At 31.9% G+C, this 12,666-nt stretch overlaps 2 protein-coding genes across 5 annotated transcripts in view; both read left to right on the forward strand.

Moving 5' to 3' along the window:
• LOC119678922 (nuclear pore complex protein DDB_G0274915-like) overlaps positions 1 to 12,666 on the forward strand; it is an 88,281-nt gene that overhangs the window by 66,129 nt on the left and 9,486 nt on the right. The window lies entirely within an intron of this gene.
• Positions 2,047 to 12,344, forward strand: LOC119678923 (synaptojanin-1-like). Its single transcript, XM_038091022.1, has 7 exons — positions 2,047 to 2,105; positions 8,017 to 8,790; positions 8,857 to 9,629; positions 9,685 to 10,344; positions 10,399 to 10,905; positions 10,987 to 12,121; positions 12,184 to 12,344. The coding sequence occupies exons 2-6, from the start codon at positions 8,118 to 8,120 to the stop codon at positions 12,082 to 12,084; spliced, it is 3,711 nt and encodes a 1,236-aa protein (XP_037946950.1). The 5' UTR covers positions 2,047 to 2,105; positions 8,017 to 8,117; the 3' UTR covers positions 12,085 to 12,121; positions 12,184 to 12,344.

Below are 12,666 nucleotides of genomic sequence, written 5' to 3' on the forward strand. Positions count from 1 at the left end.
ATATAAACGCATTCGTTCGCTTTGGTGTGGATGCACCTTTATAAGTGATGTTTATAAAAGTTTATAGAAGTTCAGCTGCATAAATGAGCTCATTACCATATAATAGGTCTGTTCCACGAGCTACTCATAGTAACTTTGAGTAAACACTGTGTATACATAAGCGCGTTCCACCAGCAAATTTTGAAGTATTTTTAGGCGTATTCGGTGGCTCGCAAGTACGGCAAAAAACAGCAAGTTGTTGGCCTATGCAGGCCTGTACTGGCCGCAATGTATGCAAAACAACAACAATATTTTCTCTACCTCGGCCAGCATAGTTATGCTGGCCAACCACATCGGTCAGTAAAAAAAAAATGTTACCAACGCAATAAGCGAACTATTGTGAACCTTCATTGAAAATTCCAACGAATAGTGCAATCAAATGTCAAAAATTGAGGAAATAAAAATTCAAACAGAATTCAAAAATTTGAAAAATCTTGAAAAGTAACGAAGAAATAATAAGAATGGAGAAATCGTAAGTATTAAGCACATTGAATTTTTTATTATGTTAGTTATTACCAAGTAACATTTATTTTATTTCTTTTAATTTGTAGTTTACATACGTAAAATTAATAAACAAACATAATTTTTGAAGTTTTTCTAAAAAATTTTTTATAGAAATACACCCAAACTATGGACCACAAAGGAAACAAAGTGTTTTCTAGAGTGCTACTTGACACGAAAGGAAGAGAATCTTCAGAGGAGGTTGTTGCGGCATTCATAACATTTAAAAAATCCGTGAAACAACTTGCATCCCTCGGCCTCTGCAAAACGTTGCTTCCTTCTCCCAACATCGACAGTACCTACAAAAATTTACTTATCTTAGTGTTTTATTTTTAAATTTTCAATATTCTTACCATTCCTTTTAATTCCTTGTTCATTTTAATTTTATAATATTTTTATAAAAATATATTTGATTTATATGCACATATACAAGATTTGCTGTTTGTCAAAATAAAACATTTGACAGATTGCAACAGTGATGCCAATGACTCGCGTGGCCAACATAGGCCAACATGCATTTTTTGCCGTACTTGCGAGCCACCGAAAAGGCATTTTGTGTAAATTTTACTTCTGTTTTACTCATGTTTTACTATGAGTAGCTCGTGGAACAGACCTAATGTTAACGTTCATTCATTAATATAAATAAACAAGTGTCTAAATGGAAAGTGTGAATGTACTATTAATTCTTTTCTTTTTTTATAGTGTATTCAAAATGTATTGCTCTATTATTCTTTTGCATTTTTTATAAAAAATACTTGAAAATAGTCGTTTTATATCGATAAAAGCGCAAAGAAATAATAATAGCACTTCAGACTTTAACGATTGTTGAATTATTCTTTTATACAAATTAGGTCTGTTCCACGAGCTACTCGTAGTAACTTTGAGTAACACTGTGTATACACAAATGCGTTCCCCAGTAAATTTCCGAGTAAATGAGAACATCTGAGAGAACATGACATCTTGAAATTTTCGGAATTTAAACATGTTACACAAACTTGTTGATGTGTGAATCAGCTGTTTTAGTTTGAATTTAAATTTTTGTATGGTTTACTTGTGCGGCACTGGTGTTCTCACCAGGCTTTACAAAAACCTGTTCCATGAAATGGCGTGTAAATAGCGCAATTTGGCACTTTATTTCTGTTACACTCTCAGTTTGTATTTTACTTGTGTTTGTAACACCCTTGAGCTACACAACCAACAATACATATTTAACACTCTTATAGTTATATTTGAAATTCGGTTCCTATGTGTATGAATTTAAACTATATATAATAATGTGTTTATTGCTTTACGTCATATGAAATTTAATTTTTTGTAAAAGATTTTAGTTCATATAAAGAATAAATAAAGATTTTTACCATGTGAAGCTCTGTCTGGCCAATATACAATTGTACATTCAATCAAACTAAATAAGAAGTTCGTGATTGAAATGTTTACCAACACTGCTCTTAAGTTAAAAAAAATGTTGTGCTGTCAATAATCAAATTCATTTTTCCCACAGTGAAAATTTTTGCAGTTTCATATAAAGCTTGGAATTTTTTTATTAATAATATCTCATATTTAAGGTATAAACCAATTTAATAAAATAGTTTTTGTTACAAATCAAAAATAATCATATCTATAGCTATTAGAAAAACTACGAAACTCTTAACAAGAATGAAAATATAAAAATTCAAAGTATTTACAAAGAAAATTCATGTGAAAAATCTATACACTTTGTTTTGTAAAAATGGGGGCGGATTGTGTGATTATGTTCAGTAATGTATTTCAAGTTCACGAAAGGATAAAGCAAGTGTTAAAGCCGTAAAATAAATTCCGATACAGAGCACTGATAACGAAAATCAAAGAATTGCAATTCAAGAAAAAGCATTAAAAATTTACAAACAAACATATGTGATGTACTTTTTACACAAAAAAAAAAAAATATAAAAAATCCAAAAGCTCATCGTTTAAAAGAAAAAATTAAAACTCCAAATTGTATTATTGTAAAATTGTATTAATTAAATAGTTGATTTTATTGTTCACTCTGAACCAGATTGTACTTTAAAATTGAACGCGCTTCTACTAACTCAATATTTTCCGACCACAAATTATTCATATTCAGGTTTCTAACTCCTTCAACAGAAGGCAGAGGAGCGTTATATTTCAAAAAAATTTTCTTTATTTGTGGGTATTTATTAAGAAGCGTAATATCATTAGACTCTTCATTAAAATACATTTGCATTATTAGATCTGCTTTTTTTAAACGGTTATGTACAGCATTTGCTCTTGGTCGCGATGGTCTATCTGAGTCTGAATCGCTGTCATATGTAAAGAAACTTTCGACCATTGGAGATCTATTATATTGAATTTCACTCAACTCGTTGGTAATAGCATTTTTAAAATGCTTTAAAATAATAGCACGTTCTGCAGCGCTGACCAAATGTAACCAGTTATCTTTAAAACGTGGATATGATAAAGCAGCAAGTGATGCATTAATGCCATCATCATGGTTATATCTAAAAATATTATTAAACCGGTAATCGAAGCTCTGAATATAAGTTTCCAATAGAGGTTTGCAATATGCTAAACCTTTTCTATGTATTCTTTTGAATTTTTTTCTCAACGTAAGTAAGCAAGGTAACACAATACCAAAAAATGTGTTTTCCTTTCCTTGCAAAATATCAAGTGCCTCTGTATAAGGTTCCATACATTTCAAATATTCGTATAAATATTTAAATTCTCGTTCATTTATCAAAATATCGAGATTTAATGTTTTCTGAAGTTCCGTTATTTTAGGTCTTATTTTATATATTACTTGTAAAGACTTGTATAAATTGTTCCAATCTCCAGCATGGACTCTGAGAATTTCAAAACCTAATATGTCTTTTATCATTTTCAAATTATGGTCTGAATGTCGACCCCAAAGAATATTACATTTCTTCAGTAAACTGTAATGTAGACCTACCATTATATGAGTCGATGTATGTAAAAATGCATTGGCTTCATTTATAGCGCATAAAGTAAGCGTCTGAGCGACGCACATCAAATCTGCACAAACTTTAATACGAGTATAATTTACTTCATTTCCATTCGCAGTTGCATTGTTCATGATAATACTGTCCAATACTACACCAAATTTCTTAAAAGATGATATAAATGGGTTGTTATAGTTTCCTACGGCGCCGTCTACAACATCATAATTGAATTGAAAGTCCCTCATTACAACTTCTAAGTCTCTAGGTATAGGCCTATAATACGGCGCGTTTACTTGAATTTTGCGAATTGTCACAGCTTTTGATCGCCTGCGCAAATCATCGGAAATCCAGTGCATAGTCACACCAATTCTAAGACAGTCAAATTCTTCGCGAATGTTAATCATAAGGCAAACACATTCAGCATCATTAAAAGTGTAACGCATACCTCTCATTTGTTCATAATGATTGTTAATTATGCTGTCCTCTAATTCCTTCTTGTTCATTATTGTATATCTTTCACCGGGAAAAAGTTTAGCAAAGTATTTATCTTCTATTACGTTTAGCGGACACAATGAGTGTATGAAAAAATTCATAACATCTTTATTAAATTCCTCCTGACTCCTTGATTCCCTTGGTTCAATTAAATGAACTGTTTCATCTTCGGTTTCAGAACTATTACTTCTTTCCATTTTAATATTATTTCGTTACTTCGCGAAGAAATCTCTACCGTGTTTGCTTTGCAAATGGCTTTAGAAATTATAAAATTATTGCGGTAGTCTTTGGTTTAAGTTTCCTTAACAAAGCTTTTATTGGAAGTGACTACACTATTAGTGTAATTGGTAAACGGTTCTATAGTGCGAAAAGTTTCAATCCCGCTCTGTCTGTTGTAGCTTTTGAAGGTTAAAAAGTTCAGAAATTTGCTTTATTGTAATTTAAAAACGTGTTTCGCTGTGATCTAAAGTTTTTTCACACAAAAGTTAAACAATTGTATTTTTTTTTTGTTTTTAAGTATATTAATTATTTGATGTTTTTATATGTATAGTAGAAAATCAAAATCTTTCACAGTCATATAACTAATTTGTGTGCTAATTTACTGTAAATTTTAAACGTAACTGTAGAATCCACAAATGTGCAATCAAATTCCCACCATAGACCTCAGAGTTGTATTTCATTTAAATATTAATATTGAACGATACACCATAAGGGAGATCTTAGCTGCCTTATTAAAAAACCACTTCTTTGTTCAATTTCTTTTCGTGTTCATTTTATTCGCTTCACTTTTTTTACTGACAAGACTTGACAGCTGTTTTTAGATTCAAGCATAAACTTATTAGTAAATTCATATATTTGTTAGCTATTCTCAATTGTTTGTACTTAGCATGTTAGGTAGAAATAATCAGGAATGAAAATACATAAAATAAACAACACTTACAACGATAAGAGAATCATCTAAAATTATTTAATTAAAAAACACAGATCACACATTTTTAACTTTTTAATATAAAAAAACACTTATAACACATAATGAGAACAAAAATTGATACCCCCAAAAAAACACGTTCTAGGTCATTGCATATTTTGAGCTTAAGAAAGGCTGGCCCTGCCAAAGCATGAAAACATTTAGAGGAAAAAAAATAGATGTTTAAAAATTCTTGGATTTTATTCATTTTATAATAGACATACACACAATCACAAATAGTGGTCCTTTGCTTCTTGTGGTCATTTGAATGCCTCAGTACTCGTTGAACCTCCAAATTACTTGAAGTTCTTTTAATCAAGAAAAACGATCTTCAGGAACGAATGGAATATAGATGACTTGCTGTTTTGGAAATTGTAGTGCTTTACTAGTTTCTGAGTATTCATTGCATTCTTCTTTTTAGCTGAACAACATTTTTTTTGTTCTGAGATGTTGATTTTATTCAGTTGGAGCATTAAGGTTGAATTTGTTGTAGTAGACGTAGCGAACATAGAAAATGTATAGGGCAGAATGCAGAAAAAGTCATTAATTATGATAGAACACACAGCGCAAAACTATATAAAAACACAAACAACACAAGTTCCATCCGATCCCCAAACGGTTCTCATAAACAGAAGTGCAATGTAATTGGTCATTGTTTGTATCAGCTGATATAAGATTTCAACTAAGTTACGTGAAGAAACAATAATTGGTTCTACCATCTCTCCAAATTTTTATTTTGGCAAAGATAATCGAATTCATTGCTTCAAATTTGGTTTTTAAATGCATGAACTACTTCTGCCACAGATGTGCCTGTATTGCCACGAGTAGTAATCGTTTTTGATATATATAGTTCCAGACAGGAAAGACTTCTTCTTTGATTAAAATCCAGCACTGGAAAGATTTTTCTTAAAAACGGGCGGTTGAATACGCTTGTGAGTAATAAAATTATTTGTCATTAGGGGAAATATAAATGCGGAATATTGTCACTAGGTCAAAAGGTAACGAATTGGATATAGTAATTATATGCACCTATTCTAATCTATGAATTAAGTACTATTTTAATCATATACCTTTGGTTGACTTTTTAATAACATATAGACCTTTATGTACAATTTTAATCTAATCTTTTTTGTTGTTTCGGGGAAATGTATTTACTTTGTAAAAAAGTGTTGAGTTCATTACATTTCCAGTTCAACATTTAGTCAATAAATAACCTTTGCAAAAAATTGCAATGGCAAAAGTACTTATATTTGTGGCGAGTATTGCATGTTACCAAGTTATCACTGGGAGTCCAATTAATAAAAAAAAATTAATATAAATTTAACCTTAATATCTACAGAAAATTATTAACTATCAAATAATTGCGAACCGAATATCCATCATTAATAAAATTACTGTACACATTTTGAAGTTCTAAGTATTATTTTTGATTTCGAGACTTAAAAGTGTTTAGAACTGTATTTTTTGTTTGTGTAAGTTTTAAATGAAAACCATAAAATAAAAAAAGGATTTTAAAATTTTGTGAACTATTCCCAAACAAATTAAACAAAAAAGATATTTGCTAAATTTTTAAATTCAGAAGTTAAAAAATGAAATAGCCTCTATAGAAAAAATTTTAAAAATGTTTGAACATCATTTATTTAACTTAATAAAGGTTGCAGACCTTTCATAGATCTCACAAGACTTTACTCAAAGGCAAAAGTCTAATAACAGTGCAATCATACAATACAGGATTTACCAATTACGATGAATTCAGGATATGTAGAGCTATGGGTATAAAGAAGATTTCGAAATATTTCTTATTATAGTGCCGTGTTGCCATGTACACTCTTAAAATGCTTGGGGACAATTTGGAAGTGGAAGAACTTCATAGGAATAAAGCTTTTATTACTTCTTAGATTCGCAAAAATAATCGACATCTTATACAATGCTTACCTCGAATCTATATAACAGTCTTGTTGAGTCTAATATCATTAGGGATCAATAGATCTAAGTATTACCACTCAGATTAACCTTTTCTAACCTACTTAATATTTAAATTGGACATTAAAAGTGTCTTATTACAAAGTGTGTTTAGTTTTATATTGTTATACCTTTTAGACAAATAGTTATGTTATGAATCAAGTAGCATTTTTTAAAACTTCAATTTTGCTTAATTCATTTAAGTGGATAGTGCGTAAGAGTACGTAATCCAATAAAAGTGAATATATTATCCTTAATTCACTTTCATTGGATAATGTGTTCTTTCGCACTATCCATTTAAATGAATTTTGGTCGTAGTAAAAAATAGTTATAGTATGCAATGCCACACTATTGCAATTTCAGTAGTTGTTGCTTTCAGTACATAGTTTTTGAATTTGCATTAGTGCTACTTGTTTTCATGTTCTTTAAAAAGCAAATATATAAGTTCGTCATGTGATGAAAAAGAAAATAAATAAAAATATAGACTGTATTATAACTTGAGAATTGAAGCATAAAAGTGCTGTTTAAGGAGCACAAAAGTTTTGTAGAAACATTTTTAATATTAAAAAAAATCTTTGAAGAAACAAGGACACAAGTGTAATAATACAGTGATTACATACTTAAGTTAATTAATAATTAATTTATTTTAAAGAATTTTTCCAAATTTGTAAAATTTTATAAGAATTGATAATTGATTATTGATTGATTGATTATAATTGATTACTAATAGATGGGAACATATACTGTATTGAATAGCTTAGATTACATTTCAAAATTTTATTTATTTTGTTAATTTTTTATTTTCTATATTCAATAAATATTATTTAAATTTTTTTATGATTTTCCGAAAACTTAAGTCGTGAAAAATAGTTAACCATTATTTTATAATTACTGGCTTTCTCAAAATAGTTTGTATACATATATCGATTATCATATATCGATTATAAAGCAATTAAGATTATTTCGAATATAATCTAACGGTTTTATTAGTTTTAAACTATTTAATTGTAAATAAATATTTTATCAAGAAAATCAATTATTATTTAACTAAAATATGTTTCAAAGCGCCACTTTTAATTTTTTTTTAATATTTTTCAGATGATCTAGTAAGAAAATTAGAAACCCACTTCCGTTTAATGTAAAAAGGGGAAAAGTCTTTAATAAAACATTCCTAGTTTTATTAATAATTAATTATCAATATGGCTATGTCGAAAGTAATACGTGTTTTGGAGAAATCCATTGCGCCTTCACCGCATAGCGTATTACTGGAACATCGGAATAAAAATGATAGCATACTCTTTGAGTCACATGCTGTGGCTTTGTTAACGTCACAAGAAACCGAAGTTATACGTAAACAGTATTCTAAAGTATGTGATGCTTATGGTTGCTTGGGAGTTCTTCAATTGAATGCTGGCGAAAGTACTGTGCTCTTTCTAGTGCTGGTCACTGGTTGTGTGTCGATGGGAAAAATTGGTGATGTAGAAATTTTTCGCATCACACAAACCCAATTCGTATCATTGCAGAATGCAGCACCTAATGAGGATAAAATTTCGGAAGTTCGAAAACTACTTAACTCGGGAACATTTTATTTTGCTCACACAAATACTAGTTCAATAAGTATTAGTAAATTTGACATTACATTATGTGCTCAGCGTCGTTATCAAACTGATGAAACGGATAATCGTTTTTTCTGGAATCGTATGATGCATATACATATGTTGCGTTACGGCATAGATTGTCAGGCTTGGTTGATAAAAACTATGTGTGGTTCGGTTGAAGTTCGAACAGTATATATCGGTGCAAAGCAAGCAAGAGCAGCAATTATATCACGTTTAAGTTGTGAACGTGCTGGTACACGGTTTAATGTAAGAGGTAAAAACTTCTAATCTTATTTACTATATTAAAATTTATATACTTACATATATATTTCATTTTCAGGCACTAATGATGAAGGACATGTAGCAAATTTTGTGGAAACGGAGCAAGTAATTTATGTTGATAATGAGGTTACTAGTTACGTACAAACTCGTGGTTCAGTACCGCTCTTTTGGGAACAGCCTGGAGTTCAAGTGGGTTCCCATAAAGTTAAGTTATCGCGCGGATTTGAGGCTTCTGCCGCTGCTTTTGATCGTCATATGTCTATGATGAAACAACGCTACGGTTACCAAACTATTATAAATTTATTAGGCACTTCACTTATTGGCAGCAAAGAAGGAGAAGCTATGCTTAGCAATGAGTTTCAGCGTCATCATGGTATGTCGGCACATAAAGATGTACCACACATTATATTCGACTACCATCAGGAATGCAGAGGTGGTAATTTTTCTGCTTTATCCAAACTAAAGGAACGTTTAAATGCATCCGGTGTTAATTACGGCATTTTCTACGCATGTAACGATGAAGTGGTACGTGAGCAATTTGGTGTTATACGAACAAACTGCTTGGATTGCTTAGACCGCACAAACTGTGTGCAAACGTATTTAGGTTTGGATACATTAAATCAACAAATAATAGCTTTGAAACTGGGTGAGAAGAAACAGAATTTTTCTCGTTTTGAGGAAATATTTCGGCAAATGTGGATAAATAATGGTAATGAAGTAAGTAAAATATATGCGGGTACGGGTGCGATCCAGGGTGGTTCAAAACTAATGGATGGCGCACGTTCAGCTGCGCGGACTATACAAAACAATTTATTGGACAACTCAAAACAGGTAATTATCGCGCCATAATTGTTTTTCTAAATAAAAATTTTATTTGAATTTGCAGGAAGCAATTGACATTTTGCTAGTGGGCTCAACATTAAGTTCAGAGTTAGCGGATCGTGCTCGAATACTATTGCCTTCAAATATGTTACATGCACCTACGACAGTATTACGTGAAATGTGTAAACGATATACTGAGTACATAAAACCGAAAACAGCTCGAATTGCAGTAGGCACTTACAACGTAAATGGCGGGAAGCATTTCCGTAGTATTGTTTTTAAGGATTCTTTATCAGATTGGCTGTTGGATTCGCATGCACTGGCACGCTCAAAAGCTTTGGTTGATGTCAATAATCCATCCGAGAATGCTGGTCATCCCGTGGATATTTATGCTATAGGTTTTCAGGAAATTGTTGATCTTAATGCTTCAAATATTGTTGCAGCAAGTACAGATAATGCAAAATTATGGGCTGAGGAATTGCAGAAAACTATATCTCGAGATAACGATTATGTATTGCTGACTTATCAACAACTCGTAGGTGTGTGTCTCTATATATATGTACGTCCAGAGCATGCACCACATATACGTGATGTAGCTATCGATTGTGTTAAGACGGGCTTAGGCGGAGCAACTGGTAACAAAGGTGCTTGCGCTATACGTTTTGTGTTACATGGTACATCGATATGTTTCGTTTGTGCACATTTCGCTGCTGGACAATCTCAGGTTTGCATATATTTGATTCATAATATTGTATTCTGTTAACTAAACGTACAATAGGTGGCTGAGCGTAATGCTGATTATGCAGAGATAACTAGAAAATTAGCTTTTCCAATGGGGCGAACGCTTAAATCACATGATTGGGTGTTTTGGTGTGGTGACTTTAATTATCGAATTGATATGGATAAGGAAGAATTAAAAGAAGCAGTTCGCAATGGTGATTTGGCAGCAGTTTTGGAAAATGAGCAATTAAGAAAAGAGCAAGAAGCAAACAATGTTTTCAGTGATTTTCTGGAAGGTGAAATATCTTTTGATCCGACTTACAAATATGATTTGTTTAGTGAAGATTATGATACATCTGAAAAGCAACGTGCACCAGCTTGGACAGATAGAGTTTTATGGAGACGTCGAAAAGCATTAGCAGAATCTGATTTTATAGCTACCGAATGGAATCCGGGAAAGTTAATACATTATGGTCGTTCAGAACTTAAACAAAGCGATCATCGTCCAGTAATTGCAATTATTGATGCTGAAATTGTAGAAATTGAACAGCAACGTCGTCGTGAAGTAAGAAAAAATTAAATTTTTGTTATATATGTTAAACACTGATAAATTTTAACAAATTTGTTGTCTGCTATTTTTGAATAGGTTTTCGAAGAAGTTATAAAAGATTTGGGCCCACCGGATTCGACTATCGTGGTACATGTAATCGAAGCTTCTGCGGATGAAGACGGACCCACAATTTATGATGAAAATGTTATGTCAACTTTAATACAGGAATTATCTAAAATGGGTGAAGTAACACTTGTACGTTATGTCGAAGACACAATGTGGGTTACATTCCGTGATGGTGAATCGGCTCTGAATGCTGTTGCTAAACGTCAAACTAATGTCTGCGGTTTGGAATTGCATTTTGAATTAAAATCTGAAGATTGGCAGCATTTAGTTGATAATGAAATCGAATTATGTACGACTAACACTATTGCACTGTGTGCAAATCCCCAGGAACAAGCACAATTAATTAACGTTACACCTGAAATACCGCAAAGACCAAAGCAGCCACCAGCACGTCCCGCACCGGCCCGACCACCTATGCCTATGTCACCGAAAAATTCACCACGACATTTACCACATGTTGGTGTTATTAGTGTGGTGCCGGAAATGTTACAGAAACCTGCTAAGCCCCCTATGCCACCACAACCAATGCAGCAACCACTTCAGCCTATACAAGTAGCGCCACAGCGTCCAGCAGCTATAAGTGCATTGGCTAATAGTGGAGAAAACACACCTTCATCTAAATCTCAAACGCCTACTGAACAACAGTCGCCGTTACATTCATCATCTGGTAAAGGGTCGCCGGTTGGATCCGGTTCAGGAGGTGGAGGCTCTGTACCACCTACGCCACCACGACAAACGCAAAGTAAAAATGTAACACCAGTTTCAACGCCTTTACATCAGTCTAAACAAGCATCTGCAGATTTGGGAGATAACTATGATTTAACAAGCAATATTTATGAAGAAATACAAGATGATATGCCGGCTCCAAGGCATCCACCGCCACCTTTTCCACCGGCAATGTGTACAGACAATGCTAATAATATAGAAAGTCCACGTCGAGCTGTAACAGTACCGAATGGAGCACCAATGGGTCCACCGCCGCCGTTACCTGCTAGGCGTGGGCCACCTCCTATACCTAATCGTAGCAGCAATGCACCACCTCTACCGAATAGGCCAAATAATTACTAAAGCAAATCAAATTGTAGCGAAAATAATTATTACTATGGTACATTATTAACGCCCGTATAATTATAGTATATTTTATATCTTTCTCTTTTTTGTCTTTAGAAACTACAAAAGAGTACTTAAATAGACTACAAAGATCTGCTTTACTCAACACTATTAGGCCAATAATAATGCATATGGCAATATAGCTTTATCACATAACGAGCATTCCAAACAATTAATTATAATTTTTAAATCAATATATGTATATATATAACGAAAGTTGTAATTTATTATATACGTTAATACTTTTAAATATTTTTAATTTATCCTGTAATTTTATTATTATTTATTTTATTTATATATTGGCTAAGTGTAATGTATTAATAAAATCTTGCCAAATAATAGGAACAATTATTAAATTTATGAAGAAAGTATATAGTATACATAGTCCAAATTTATTACGTTATTGAAAAGGTTTATATATTTTAGTTAAGTTATAATTAATAATAATTTATTGTGAAACTCTACAGTTGTATTATAATTTGGTATTTACATATTATAAAAACAATATCAAAAATTCCTTTAAAGTTACTATTATAATAT

The sequence above is a fragment of the Teleopsis dalmanni genome, chromosome 2 (genome assembly GCF_002237135.1).
Source record: "Teleopsis dalmanni isolate 2A chromosome 2, ASM223713v2, whole genome shotgun sequence".
Taxonomy (NCBI): Eukaryota; Metazoa; Arthropoda; class Insecta; order Diptera; family Diopsidae; genus Teleopsis; species Teleopsis dalmanni.

Excerpts from the sequence above, each read along its gene's own strand:
- LOC119678923 (XM_038091022.1), top strand. The coding sequence starts at position 8,118 with ATGGCTATGTCGAAAGTAATACGTGTTTTGGAGAAATCCATTGCGCCT. Across the intron at positions 9,630-9,684 it reads TATTGGACAACTCAAAACAG|GAAGCAATTGACATTTTGCT; the intron begins GTAATTATCGCG and ends TTGAATTTGCAG. Across the intron at positions 10,345-10,398 it reads TCGCTGCTGGACAATCTCAG|GTGGCTGAGCGTAATGCTGA; the intron begins GTTTGCATATAT and ends AACGTACAATAG.